The 14,990-nt window shown below is 36.2% G+C and overlaps 1 protein-coding gene across 3 annotated transcripts; it reads left to right on the forward strand.

Annotated features, from left to right (window-relative positions):
* The first annotated feature begins 558 nt into the window (after positions 1-558).
* LOC138836136 (putative coiled-coil domain-containing protein 196) lies at positions 559-13,346 on the forward strand. Of its 3 annotated transcripts, XM_070034648.1 has the most exons (9): positions 559-888; positions 990-1,142; positions 3,187-3,283; positions 3,868-3,918; positions 5,720-5,797; positions 6,607-6,666; positions 7,359-7,500; positions 12,844-12,902; positions 13,159-13,346. In XM_070034648.1, exons 1-9 carry the CDS (start codon positions 842-844, stop codon positions 13,276-13,278), a joined length of 807 nt encoding a protein of 268 aa, XP_069890749.1. In that variant the 5' UTR covers positions 559-841; the 3' UTR covers positions 13,279-13,346. The 3 variants fall into 3 exon arrangements, with proteins under 3 accessions (XP_069890749.1, XP_069890751.1, XP_069890750.1); XM_070034650.1 differs by lacking the exon at positions 7,359-7,500 and having other exon boundaries at positions 6,588-6,666; XM_070034649.1 differs by lacking the exon at positions 12,844-12,902 and having other exon boundaries at positions 13,159-13,307.
* The last annotated feature ends 1,644 nt before the right edge of the window (positions 13,347-14,990 follow it).

The raw sequence follows: 14,990 nt of genomic DNA on the forward strand, positions 1-14,990 counted from the left end.
CAAGTTTTTTTATTGTGCCAGTCCTGGGGCTTGTACTCAGGGCCTACCTAACTGTCCCTGAGCTTTTGTGCTTGACTAGGACTCTACTATTTGAGCCACAGATCCACTTCCAGCTTTTTAGTGATTAACTGGAGATAAGAGTCTGATGGTCTTGCCTGCCCAAGCTGACTTAAACCATGGTCCTCAGATCTCAGCCTTCTGAATAGCTAGGATTATAGGCATGAGCCACTGGAACCTGGCTCCATGAAGTTCAATAAAGCAAGTTTTAAAGATTAGAAAATAATTACAATGGCTCATATATTACATTACTAGATTACATTCATACCCTTTTGTCAGTTTTGTCTCCATTATTTTAAAATGTCTTTTAGAAGCACCTTTTCTTCCTTCTAAAGCTCCAAAAAATATGTGTTGTGTCTTTTTATCTTTTCCTCACTCAGAATCTAGAACTTTGAACAGATAGGCATTCCACAGAGGTTTGTTGCCATGGTGTTGATGAGTTATTTTTGATAGGTTACCATTTTCTAACACAATAGGAATTCCGCTATGTAGATATGTTGCCATTCTATCTTATTCATTCAATGATACCAGAATAAGACTTGGCATTTGGTTAAAGCTAAGACAAGATGGAGTTAAGATCAAACACAGTTAAGTATTTTCAGTCCTCAAGTTGCTACTGGTGCTACTTAAAACACATGCTATTGTGACCTCAGCCTGTAGCTATAAGTCCAGTGCAAAAGGAGTTTCAACAGCAGCACAAAATGATGTCTTAACTAGAAGGGAAAAGAACGCATATATTTTCAAGAAAGCTTCTTTATTGTTAGAGTAGAAGTTTCCCTTCAAGATGACAAGTGATCCAAATCCTTCAGGATCTTACTTGCTCTCAAACAGGTAAGTCTTTTGATGAAAGAAGCCAAATGGCAACAATCCAGGAGGGAAAAGAGGGTCTTTGTTAACACAAGCTAAAGACAGATATTATGGTGTCTGCACAGAAATTCTAAAACAGATGACACCTACTTGAAGGAACTGAATGAAGACTTAAAGCTAAGGAAGCAGGAACTGCTAGAGATGCTAAAACCCCTAGAAGATAAGAACAACCTTTTACTCCAGAAATTATTGTCTAACTTGGAGGAAAAACAAAGAAGGTAAGGATATCCTATTCAAAAATCACAGAGACAGAAAAGAATGGTTAATAGTTAAATGGTTAATCCAGTGGTTATTTATACTATCTGTGCTTGAATTTGATTTTCTTTTAAGTTTAGGACACTCAGCTAAAGAATTCATAACCACAAAATTAGGTTGAAGACAATCTTTTAATTTTTTAGTAAAATTAAATATGACCCCCAACTCTCATCTCATGAAGTTGATTGTTACTCTTCCTCCTAGGGTGCCCACCTGAGAAATAGGTAAACTTCGTTAATAGTTTGGACCTATCAAGTTCACACTAATAGTTTACAATTCATGCTTATACAATCACTTTAGGATAAATGACTCACCTCTTTCTATACCAAGCAGTGATCGTAGAGAGCCTCTGTGAACATACAAGGCAACTGAGGTCTAACCTTGCTTCCAGAACAGTGGTTCTTGGGACCCATTAACTCAAATTTCTGTTTCCTTTTTGGTCTGAGAAAAATCACATTTCAATTATCTACATTCTTTCTATACCTGTTATAAGAATCTCGCTGGGTGCTGGTGGCTCATGGCTATAATCCTAGCTACTCAAGAGGCTGAGATTTGAGGATTGCGGTTCAAAGCCAGTCAGGACAAGCAAGTCCATGAGACTCTTATCTCCAATAAACCACCAGAAAACCAGAAGTGGCACTGTGACTCAAGTGGTAGAGCACTGGCCTTGAGCTGAAGAGCTGAGGGATAGCGCCTAGGCCCAGAATTCAACCCTACAACCAACCAAAAAAGAAAAAGAAGAATCTCAAGGAACTTAGACTTTTAAAGAACAAAAGTTAAACAAAAATCCATGATCAACGTTTTGCTGCTTACATGCCAGCCAACAGAGACTTCTAGTAAAACAAGAGAAGGAGGTTTGACTTTCTGCTTATACATGGTGGCAGGGATAGGGAAAGGACATGAATAGGTCCAAACTATTAAAATAATATTCTCACAGTCTAAGCTTTGATACTAATGCATATTCTCCAATGGCTTGCATTCTTCGGGGCTACCAAGGATGTAAGTAGTTTCTCCAACAAGGTCAAATACCTGAAGACATTTGGAAACTGAAGGGGATAGCAGGAGGTAGACAGAGATAAGGCAGGAATGAGTTGTCAGGTATAACTCTGAGATTCATCATAAAAACAGACTTTTCAGAACCTTTCTTTACAGGGACAGAAGGACTCCTTCCTCCAAAAAGTCAAATGCCAAAACATTCTTTTGAGGGAGATGGAACCAAATCTCATTGGCTGTGGAAAATATGTTTCAGCATTAAAGAACTCAGAACTTACTACTGAGTACATGACTAAGGAAAATGACAAAATAGAAATTATATCATTCTAGTTATAGGGACTTACTATGTCAAAGTGAAATGGGGAGGCTGGGTCTTGCTGGGGCCATCATGGCCACGTGGTGGATAGGGAATTGGTTTTAACTGGAGCCATCTTGTCTTCATGGTGGAGGAAAGTGAAGTCCTACCCTCCAGGTGGTGGGTATGCCTGAATTCCTACAGGCAGGGGCAGGGACTTGGATGATAGGTTACTAGACCTGTCAGTCCTGTGTCTTGAACTTGGGAGAGTCTTGAGTTTCCTGTGATCCTGCACCCTGACACTATTTAGGGGCAGACCAGCTCAGGCCTTGTGTTCATGTACCTCCTATCTCCTGGTTCTTCTCCAGTTACCATGATGTCTCACTTCAGCTTTTTATTGGGGTTGATCTGGTTTGTTGGTATTGTTTCTCTGCTCTTTCTTTTCTCTGCTGCTCTCATAACTAAGTTTTCTGACAGTGTATTTGAGGGGCTTGTAGGTCTTTGTGACAAGTCGGCCTACAGTGGCCAGCTCTCCAATAAAGACTCCCCATTTGACCTCTCAAAATGTGCCTTCTGTTTCTCATGACTGAGATTTACCTTACAACAAAAGGACTTCCATAATTCCCAAGATTTCAATACTAACCTAACTTCTATAGCAGAGTATTTCATGGCTTCCTTATAGGAAGCATGTATGATTTATGATGTATCTCTTCTTCTAGTCTGCAGATCATGAGGCAGATCATGACAGGGAAGGGATGCGATGAATCCTCAGTCATGGAGCTCATTAAGGAGGCAGAGGAGATGAAACAGAACCTGGTAAGATGTTTGTGGCTTCACCAGGAAACAGCTTTCTGAACAGACTCAATTCTACTGCTACTGTCAGATATGGGGGAGGGGGCGGGGGGAGAAGAGTATTAATCTCTAGCATCCAGTGCACAACTACTCATATTCCTTCCAGCTAGAAAATACATGGTGAAGCAAAGGGAGTCAGATGGAATGGAAAATACAGACTGGCAAGATTATTTTTTGACTTTTTCAAAACTTTTCATCTAGAGGCTAATGAATATAAACATATTAAACATTCATATTTTTAAATAGGGAATACCTATAAAAGATCTAAGTCCCAGAGAAATTGTTTTATGATAACATCTTGTGTTAAAAGCTAATTTCTATTGATATTATCTCATAGCCATCATAGTTGAAGTTATTACTTGAAATAATATTTCTTTAACCATCATTATCATCAAACTCATCATTCATGTTCCCGGATTCCCTGCCTTCCTGTGTAGTTTGCTATGTCCCTGGACCCCTTTCCCATCATTAACTTAGTAATTTCTTCCAATATCACTTTAATGGCTGGACAAACACATGTCTCTGTTTGGTTTCTCCCCCTCCAACAGGAAAGGAAAAACAAGATGCTTCGGAAGGAAATGGAGATGCTATGGAACAAGGTGTGCCTCTAAGGATCTCTTGAAAGTATTGTTGCAGATAATAATGGAAAGCACTTCCAATTCCTCTGGTCCCATATCCTCATTTTTTTCATCTCCATACGTCCACTCATATTTCATTCTAATCCATTCTTTGTATAGCAAAGTAATCATTTTTAAACAATAAAAATATGACATTCTTCTGATAACTGTTATATGGATAAGGAGTATGACTCAAATGTTAGAATGCCTGGCTAACAAGTACAAGGCCTTAAATTCAAACCCCAGAACCATCAAAAGCACGGATAATCATAACAAAAACACAACATTCTTATTGCGGCATAATCTGGCTTCTCTATGGTTTCTCAAAATGGCAAGTTTTTTCCTATTTCTAAACTTGGATTTACTTCCTGTCTATAATGTTATTTTTATTGTTCTTGCTTTATACTTTGTGTGTACGGATATGTGTGTGTGTGTGTGTGTGTGTGTGTGTGTGTGTGTGCATGTGCGCATGCTGGGCTGACTTTGAATCACAATCCTCAGACCTCTGCCTTCTGAACAACTAGGATTATAGGCATGAGCCATCAGCCCTCAGCCGTTTGGTTCATTCTTATCCTTCAAGTCTCAGGTGAAATACCCCTTCAGAAAAGCCCTCCTTGTCTGTACTATGTAAAATACAGTACCCTCCCCCACTTTGTACTACCTACCTCTGTGCAGGCCTTTCATGGCACTTTATGATGTAAACTTGTAATTTTATTATGTTATTTTTATTACTCATTTCTTATCCTTTTTCTCCCTTTTTGGGTATAACTTTTTCCAGTACCTTGACTGCTTTGTCTGAATTGCTAACACCCATCACAATACTTGGAACACAGTAGACAATAACTGAGTAAGCTGAGTGAATAAACAAACGAATACCTAACTGAATACCCCCATGCTTTTATAACAATCAGAACTGTTTAAGATAACAATAGTATGGCCTTTTGCAGAAACAAGGAGAAGAAAGTCCTTGAGGGACCAGTCCTTGGAATCTGAGTGCTCTAGAAGAGCGAATTGTGTCCTGTGATATAAACATTTGGGTAGTATGATGTCTGCTTTTTTTCATCTCATTTTTTCACAAATAATCAGGATACCTGCAAGCTCTGTACTTATACTAAAATCTGCTCCTAGTTCTCAGCACCAGCCATAAGACAATCCAATGATTGTCAGAAGATTTACACCCCATGTTCTTAAGTCTTTGTGACAGCAAATGTGCCAGCACAATTCCTCTATAAAAATCCAACTTCACCAGAGTTCTAAAAATACTTTTTATAAGAGATATCCATACACATTAGCTTGTGATCAACTTTCCTAAGGAAGAACTGGAAAAAAATAACATACCTAGTGGCTAAGAAAACAGACTTCAGAATCAGAAAGATCTGATTCTATCTCTAGCTTGGTATGTTTCTAGCTGTGTGACAATAAACAAATAGCCTAACCTCCTCATGTCTCAGTTTTCTCATCTATAAAATGGAAATAAAAAGTGGTCAAAGAGTTATATGGACTAAATAAGAAGTATCAAGAAGCAATAAGGTAGTTTAATATAGTGAAGTAGCTTAGTGTAGTGATTGCCATTTTAATACAGTTTGATTAATAGCGTTTGTAATTATAAGGTAAACTTAGTGGACAAAATGGAAGAGCTTATTACATTCTGAATTCCCTTTGGTAGGTAGGACAATTTCCATTTTGGGCCTCAAGAAGTTGCTGACACTGGCAAGATGATTATGCTGTTTTTCCACTTTCTCCCCATTCTCACCAAAAGTTTTGCCCAAATGTCCATCCACAGACATTCGAGACAGAAGAGGTTCATGATCAACAAAACGCAGCACAGATAAAACCTAAGGCAGATTTGCAGGAGAGAAAGGCAAGTAGACTACATGTACTTAGAATTTTATGATTGTTGATGTCACACCACTGGAAATAACCTAATGATAGAGCTAGTTTTGCTAGTAAGATAATTAGGACCAGGGCTTAGGGTATATACTGAATTTATGGTTGGCCAAGACATTGTACTTTTTTCTAGGACCTTCTATTCCTTTAGCTCTCTCCCTTCATCCCAGGTTCCCACATTCCCCTCAGCTATGCAACCCAAAAGTGAACTGGAGATATCAGTTGCAGAGCAAGTGAAAGAGAAAAAGAAGGTAGTACAATCAATCATTCTGAACAGTAGTAGCCTTTGGAGATAATAAGGTAGTAGGAATCTTCCTAAGTTATGGTGTGCCCCCAAACCAAAGTAGATTTTTATAAGCAGTATGGTACTCCCAAAGTAACTGAATCAGAGTGGTATCACAAAGTTTCTGGGAACTCACAGCACAAATTGTGTTATGTATCACAAAGTGAGAAAAATTATGCCAGCATTGACAACTCCACGATAGCTATGGGATGTCAGAACATTTGTTCATTTGCCTTGGAAAATTTATTTGAAGGTGTCACATTTGCATCTCATCTTCCCATTACCAATTCTTTCACAGAAAATGATCTATCAATTATCCTTTAGCTTTTAAAGAGTGGATTATACAAAGGAAGCAATTACAGAGGCTTGTATGGTTGAAATCAACTTAATAGAGAATCTATGACACCATAATTTTGCTATAAGGTAATTGTAGCATATTGAGAAAACTGATTTTTTTATTTTGATTTACTTTGTCACCCAGAGGCTCTTTCTTCCACCAGGAAAAGCAACAGAGGAAGATGGAATGGGTCAGGTACCAGGAACAAGCCAACATCTTTCAGGTACTAGGATTTTCCAAGGCTAAACATGGGATGCATTTCATTCATACAATATAAAGGCTTTAGCTTCATATGTTAAGCCATGTTCCCTTATCATGGGTTACCAATTGTCCTGCTTAAAAAAATATGATAGTCAAAGAGAGAGAGAGTAAAGGATAGGGTGGTAGTAGGTGGGACATGTGATTTGAGTACATTTTATATATACATGAAAAGAAAATGAAACCAACTAAAAACTGCCCCAAAAGGGGTGGTGGTGGAAAAGGGTTAAAAGTAATATAAGTATAAATTTGATCAAAGTCCATTATATACATATATGTTTGGAAATATCACAATGAACCCTTTTTGCACTATTTATCAAGAAACAGCAAAAAAAAATATTGCTGAGATAAAGATGTCTAGAGGCACATCGTACATTTTTTATTCGACCAATATAAAATTTTATAAACCACAAAAAGAAATGTATCATGAGGAGATGCTAGAGTGACCTATCTATATTTTACATCAAGTAACTTGGAATAAATATCATTTCATCCTGTTCTTGATTTTTCTTCCATGTGACATAAAGGGAAAATAACTGTTCAATTTTAAAAGACTGGGGACATTATTTTTTAATAATGGATAAAGAACATTTAGGTAACCGTGGATTTAGGGAGGCCAACATTATATGAGGAATTTTGAAAAATACCCTCTTTTAGAATGACTTTCATGGCAAAGTGATTGAGCTGAGAATCGAAGCCTTGAAGAACTACCAGAAGGCCAATGACCTGAAATTATCACTGTACTTACAGCAGAATTTTGAGCCAAAGCAAGCATTTTTAAATCTTCCAAGGTCCCAAGGTAGGAAAAATAACATAGGTTCACAGTCTGAGGTTTTATTTTGTTCATTAACATTAGAGATCTCATAAAGCCTAGCCCACAATAAGTTATATTTAGTAGTATAATAATACATATTTTCACTATCGTCATTATTAATATCACTCAGAAGCTCTTCTACCAAGGTAAGGATTCTCTCTGGTGAAATTAAAATGTCCTTTGTAAAGATGAAGTAATATATCATGTACTTAGTATATATAAATACTAACACAGATGACACTCAGAAAGTATTAGCTTCTTTCTCACCTTTTCCCCTTTCCTAGAAGTTATAGTTGTTTGTTCTCCTGAATCTTATTGAAATAGACTCCTTTGCTTCAGGGCTGAAGTCCAAGGAAATAGACATTAGATGATGGTTTTGAGTTTCAGATGTTCCTCTGGGAAATCCAGTGATTTCCCTTAGACTTTATGGTATCATCACAGGAAATCACATAGTGTTCCATTAAAAATATAATAAAGTAATGGACTGAGAATCAGGGAAAAGATTCTTAAATGTTCATGTATCTATGGATCTAAACTCTAATTGAAAAGGGACATGCATAGGAAATTATAGCCAAGGGTGTCAATGACCTATGAGTATCAGTATGTATGCTTCTACTCCAAAAATGGCTTGAATGACTTGGACACTCACACACAGTATGGGAGATTAAATAGTTGAGAAAGTCAAAGGAAAGGGAAAATAAATTGAAACTAGGTAATATACATGATAATCATACTATGGTTCATTCTGAATTTCCAGTAACAGGAAACATAGATTTGCAGTGTACACAAGATAGTGATGATTGCTCTAAAGAAACAAGCTCTTCCTGGTACTAAAACCTAAGCAAAATTTCTCCTCTAGGCCTTCATAGTAATTGTAGGACTGTGATGATAAAAGTATTTCCATCAATGCTTTTAAAAACAAATTCAGAATCTAAATATTCTAGTCTTTTTCTTATCTGTTCCTTGGCACCATATAATGACACACTATTCATTTGACAAAACAAAATTAAAGAGATAGACTAACTAAGACACTTTGTTCCAGATACATAGTATTATGCCTTAATGAACAGGTAAAATTTAGAAAATCTAGAAAACCATCTACTTATCCTTTAGTCAGAGTTCCATACATATTTTTCTTTCAATTTATGTTTTGAGAAGGATTGGTTATCAGGAAGTTGGATATAACTTGTAATACAACCAGAGGTAGTATAAAGTTCTTAGGTTACAAACTTAAATGATAGAATATAGTCTCATTCAAAGTTAGCCCAAGGTTATATCTAGAGATTCAGAGAATAAAGATTCAAAAGTTTTATTTACTCAAGATTTCAGACAAGCTCAGATTAATATATAATCAAAGTTTCCGTTCAGTTTGAATTCCTCAACAGATTTGCCATCAGCAGAATACTGAATCATTTGGAGTTGGGACAACACATACATAAACACACTCCCCTCCCTTCTCTCCTTTTATGCTCCTGGAGAATTAAGTGATAGGGTGCTACACTGTCACAAATTAATGTAGCTACAGGCATGAATGACCCATTTGTCTTATGTTTTATTGAGTGTGCACATTCGTTGAGCTAGTTATCTTTTGGAACACACATATTAAAAATCTTTGGATTTGTTTAAGCTCAAATGTTTGAGGTCCAAAATGTAACAGAGTCCTAGCGTTTGGTTATTAAAAATAAGAAGAATTTTGAGATTTATCTTTTTTTCTTTTTTTTGTCAGTCATGGGGCCTGAACTCAGGATCTGGGCGCTATCCCTGAGCTTTTCAGCTCAAGGCAAGCACTGTACCACTTGAGTCACAGTGCCATTTCTGGTTTTCTGGTGGTTTATTGAAGAGTCTCATGGACTTTTCTGCCCGTGCTGGCTTTGAACTGTGATCCTCAGATCTCAGCCTCCTAAGTAACAAGGATTACAGTTGTGAGCCACAAGCACCTGGCTGAGATTTATCTTTTTTAGAGATTAGCATCAACAGTGATATGGAAAGTATTGAAGGATACTCAGTTTCCTAACTTTATCATCTGGCTTCTTGTTTACTATCTCCTGTTTAAATTGACTTTTCTCATAATGTATTTCTTAAAAGTAAAATGTATGCTATTGAATAAAGAACTAATATTTTTCCAGAATATAAGTAAACTAAATAAAAAATGGATGAAATCAAAATTTTACAATTCTTACAAGATGCTCAAGTCTGAACTTTCTTTTATCACCGCTGAAATGTAAGATTAACAAGACAAAGGTGGACTGGAGGCAAGGCTTAAGTAATAAAATACCTGCTCCAAGCTCATGTTTAAGCCCCCGTACCATCAAAACCAAACAAGACATAGGTAATTAAAAAAACAAAATAAACATTGACTTTCTCCATGGATACCATCAAGTTTTAAAGCACTTAAAAAGGGAGTGATTTTCTTTTTAGGTTTTATAGTACTTAATATTGTGTTCAAGCACATCCTAAATCTATCCCTGTTGTTTCCTAAAATTCTTTCATGATCAAAATTTGAGAAGTTGCAATTTCATTGGAAAAGCACTGGATTTAGAGTCAGATAGATACATATGATGTCGGCCTTACTCTGAAATCTAGTGGTGAACATGATTTGGTTCATTTGGTTTCAGGTTTTTCTTATTGTAACATAAAATATTATAGAGAATGCTGAAAATTTCTCTGAGTGACCTCTTAAAAGGACCCTATGGGATAGGAATCATAGAATAAAAAATAAACTCAGGAAAGATTTCTGACTCCATTGTCAAAGCTTAGCTTATAGATTGTCTAATAAAATGGCAGTGATAAAGTGTGATGTTTTTATGCTTCTTCCATTACTAAAATCTATGATTTGAACGAAAACTTGTTTTAAGTATCATCCCAACGAAGAATCATATTCCCTAAGTAACCTTCGATGAGAGAGAAAAAAACATGGTTACAAATTAATTGAGTGATTTGTGATTTTTCATTGAGTCCAGTAGGTGGCACCAACCACATCCATGCTCCAAATTCAGCACAAATAGTGGTAATTTAGGAACCCTCAAATGGTATGAAAGATTGGTTATTACCCTTAGGACAAAATGTGCCATACTTACATACAAAATAAAAAAATCACAATTTACTGCTATTTTGTGCACCAAGATGCATTACAGATCCTTCATTAAATCATATTAAATTCTATTGCATGATTCTTATTATTCTACTCTCTGAATTATAGTTCTTTTCATTAAAAAGGTTTTTAAAATTTTTATTTTAAAAGTTTTTTATTGTCATGGTGATGTACAGAGGGGTTATAGTTACATAAATAAGTTCGTTCCTTGTCAAACTTGTTACCACCCATTTCCTCATTTTTCTCCTACTTTCCACTAAAGCTGGTGGAAAAAGAAAAGTCACTGCCCCTTTCTCTACAGTTCTTGTCTAATACTATTTTTCTCTACCACCAATAAACAAGGTGATTAGGAGGCTGACGTTAAAAGAGCTGGACAATTCCAAGGTTAAGTACTTAATAGTGTTTCTGTGTTCCTTTTATTCTAGCTTCAAAAGAATTGTTGTATAAACCTGTCTTAAACAAAGAGTGAAATGTCAGTTAATAAACAACTAACAGCAAGTCAGGGTACATGCCCTTCTGTTCTAGATCATTTTCTAGTAAAGAGAGGTTTTGCTCCAGGGCTCTTTGCCAAAAATCTCTCCTCCCTGTCCAGTGTGCTGATTCGCTGAGTTGAAGTAGTGTGATTTATTTGGTTGGCAAATATTAGTGACTTTGTTATACTTACGCAATCCCTACTCAAAATTTTCTTGAGACTAGAATGTAGCACTTTTTTTTCCTTGTTTACAACTTGGATATAAACACCCAAGTTTACCCCTTTTGTTCTCTTCAGAGACAGGTCATGTTTGGAGGATTTACTTTCCCAACCACTGTAAAATTGTAATTTAATCTAGGATGAATGGGAGTCTTCCCTGACTTTTTCAGCATCAAGAGAGCAATTTGTGGCCCTTGACAGCCACCTATCTTAAAGAACACAGGCAGTAAGCAATTTCTAAATTCAACTGAATTACACTCATCATACCTGCTGTTGTTTAGAGATTTATCTTCAGTGAGAATATAGCTTGAAATAAAATATTTGCTTGTGACAACCCTACTGTTTTCTTACCCACTCTCAACTCAATATTTCCATAAGCTATTTGAAGAAAAATGGAAAGTTCTCTTTTGTGAAGAAACTGAAGGTTAGATGTGGACATTGTGCTACATTCAGACAAAAGCCCAGTGAGATGGGAAATTAATACTCTTGAGACTTTACTTATTCCATAACCTTCTGTTCAGAAAGCAAGTCACTCCTCTTACCTTTAACCTTTACTTCTTTTTATTATTAGTATCTCTCATGGCTAAAATATATTTCAGCAGGTGTGGCTGAAGGGAAAATAGTAGTGTTGAGTTAAAATGTTGAAAAGCAGGGGAGGAAAATCACAAAAAGCTCAAATCTGAGTACTTGATAAGTAGTATTGCTCTCAATTATAGGCATTTTTAAGCTTTGAGGCAATCTGAACCTTTTCCATATGGAAGATTTATGGTATCAGTAGGTAATGAAGCTAATTTCTAAGCTAAGTTAACATTTTGCTTCCCATAAACACTTACAAAAGTCTAGGGATAGACAAGAACAAAATCCACTTCCACTGAAATTAAAATTTGAAGATTAAATAATCAAACTTCCCCTCATTAATGAGTGACAAGAGATTCAACTTGCTTGTATCACACACTTAGAAGAGGAACAGTATAGGCTTGTCATATTTATAAGTGTACTTACTTTTAGGGCCCCAAGGTAGGAAAGACTCATTACTGGACCTATGTAGCAACCATTGTTTGTCCTCTTTCTCCCTCTAATGCCTCTCCCCTCTCAGTATGAACCTTAATTCCTTTTGCCTCCTTTTTCTCTTCCCTCACCGCACCTTTATCTTTTGTTCTCACATGTATGGAATTTGTCTGTGTTATCTGAATATGTGTAAATGTGTACATGATTTATTATTCTTTTTCATTTAAATGTTTTAGAACATTTTGTAGACTGTCAATGTTGTTTTAACTAGCATGTAATCTTCAAATGATTTTTCTTTCTATGGGACATGAACTTTCAACAGAAAAAAAATTCCACCACTCCAACTTTAAAATATTATTTGATGAAGTTATTTTTTAAAGTAACAATTAGTAATTTCATATTAATGCTAATACCAGTCAGTGCTAAATATCTGAAAACAGTGTGATGTTAATAGCCTTGTTGTGTATTGTTTTTGTTAATCTCAAAGTTAGTGTTTTCTTTCAAAAGCGGCTTTTATTTTTCAAATGTTTTCCACTAGGTACTATGGGTAACACAAACAAGGGCAGAGCAACTACTGAAAAAAATGAACCCAATGTGGTAAGAACAACTTCTTTTTTTAAAAAAAACAAAAACAAAAAACAACCATATTAATTAATTAATTCCTTCAGTTTTAGTGATGGAACCCAGGGTCCTAAGCATACTAGGAAAGCATTCTGCCACTGAGCTGCACCACTCCCGACTATGCTGCAATGCATTTGTTAACATGAATTCTAATGTATTATTTTTAAGGTATTTTTAAAATGCAACGTTTCACCTCTTTTTCTTTTTCACTTTCTTTTTTCTCCCACTTTAGAGAATTATGGGATCAAAGACCTACATAGAACAACAAGAAGCTACAGAAACTCAGTCTGATGATGTAGGAGAGAGGCTCTTTATTCTGAGGTCACTGCCAGAAGAAGCTCTGAAGGATTAGAAAGCTCTCATTCAATTTGCTTTGGACTGATTTAAAGACAAAGCACAGTCATTTGTGTTAATTAAAATCTCCCAAACCTTTGTTTTCAGTGCTGTTTTTCCTCTCTCCTACCACCAATCTGGGTAGAAACATTAAATGTGTGGCCTTAGGCATATCAGGAATTTAGTCAATGGTAAACAGCTTCTGATTATTTTGATCACTTTTGGATCTGATGATTTAAATCACATTGTATATAGTTAAATCCACAGAAAAGAGTTCTCTTTCTTGGATTTAACCTTAAGAAGATATAGTGCTGGCAGATAAGCATTAGATGAAAAAAGAAAAAGAAAATTATATTCCCTAGACTGCTCTTACTTTCCTACCAACCACAACCACATTCAATTGCTCTACTGATTCTCTTTATTTATTGAAATGTGTGTGTGTGTATGTGTGTGTGTGTGTGTGTACATGCATCAGTACTTAAGGACTTTTTCCCTCTTGCTTGGCTTTTTTGCTCATGGCTACCACTTGAGCCACGACTCAAGCCTGACATTTTGTTATTGTTTTTGGAGATGGAATATCAAGACTTAAAAAAAAAAATCTGGGTTGGCTTTGAGCCTATTCATTAGATCTCAGTCACCTGAGTAGTTAAGACTATAGGTATAATTACTAGCACCTGCTATTCCTTGAATATCTCCCACCCCTCTGTTTTAGTTCAAGTCCTCTTTCTTACCACTGCTTTATAATTGGTTCTCCTGCTTCCAGGACCTCTAATCCATCTTTCATGGTACCACTAAAGCTATTTTTTCTAAAAGAGAAATGAGGTCATGTCACTTCCCTACTGGTTTCTCACTGACTTTACTCCTTCATAGGCCATAAATGGTCTGCCCCCTGCCTCCCTTCCAGCTTATCCTTCGCTTTTCCCCTCAAATCATACATTCTACATTCTATGGAACAATTTACAGTTCCCGACATACGGTGAGAGCCATTATTCCTATACCCAAAGCTGAAAGACTCTTCTTAAGATCATCCTTAAAGACTAAGTTTGGTATTCTTTTCTATCCCAGTGATTCTCAATCCTCAGTGTTTGTTAGCATTCTTTGTGGATTTTTGAAAGATAGCATTTCACTGTGCCATCCGACCTGATTTACATTATGATCTCTCTGTGTAAGGAAAAAATATCTGTAATCTGAAAAACAAAAGATCCTTGGAAATTTTAATGTTTGGTCGGGTTTGAGAATCAATGTTCCCAGCTGTCTTCTATCATAGCACTAGTATATTACCATTACTTTTACTCAGCTGTCTTTTCCACCGGGTGGTGAGCTCTTTAATGCACATGACAATGTCTTGTTCATTTCATTTTTACCAGCTAACACAATGTCTAAGAAATAACAGCTCAGTTAAATGATACTGTAAAAAGGCCACAGAGTTAATTGCCAAGTATCAGGTCTCTTGATGCTCATCTTGTGGATTATTTGTAGTTACTAAGATCTTCAGATCTTTTTATTTACTGTGATTAGCTTGGCAGTTCTTTCCTATCCCATGTCAAAGAACATTCCATAGCCCATATGTATCCATTACAGTTTGGAGAAAATGTCCTAGGCAGGCTCATTTGTTGAAAAAAAACAACTTGGGTCTCTAGCTGGTGGTAGTATCTTGGTTATGAAGCCTTTAGGAGGTAGAATCTAGCTAGAGGAAAGAGATCACAGGGGGTATGCCTTTGAAGGTTATGC

Source organism: Dipodomys merriami, unplaced genomic scaffold (genome assembly GCF_024711535.1).
Source record: "Dipodomys merriami isolate MVZ:Mamm:240054 unplaced genomic scaffold, mDipMer1.0.p SCAF_2494, whole genome shotgun sequence".
Classification (NCBI taxonomy): Eukaryota; Metazoa; Chordata; class Mammalia; order Rodentia; family Heteromyidae; genus Dipodomys; species Dipodomys merriami.

Bases quoted from the DNA above. Each gene is read 5' to 3' on its own strand.
- LOC138836136 (XM_070034648.1), top strand. From the start codon at position 842: ATGACAAGTGATCCAAATCCTTCAGGATCTTACTTGCTCTCAAACAG. The intron at 3,919-5,719 runs GTGTGCCTCTAA...GTCCATCCACAG, and splicing joins TGGAGATGCTATGGAACAAG to ACATTCGAGACAGAAGAGGT. The intron at 12,903-13,158 runs GTAAGAACAACT...CTCCCACTTTAG, and splicing joins AAAAAAATGAACCCAATGTG to AGAATTATGGGATCAAAGAC.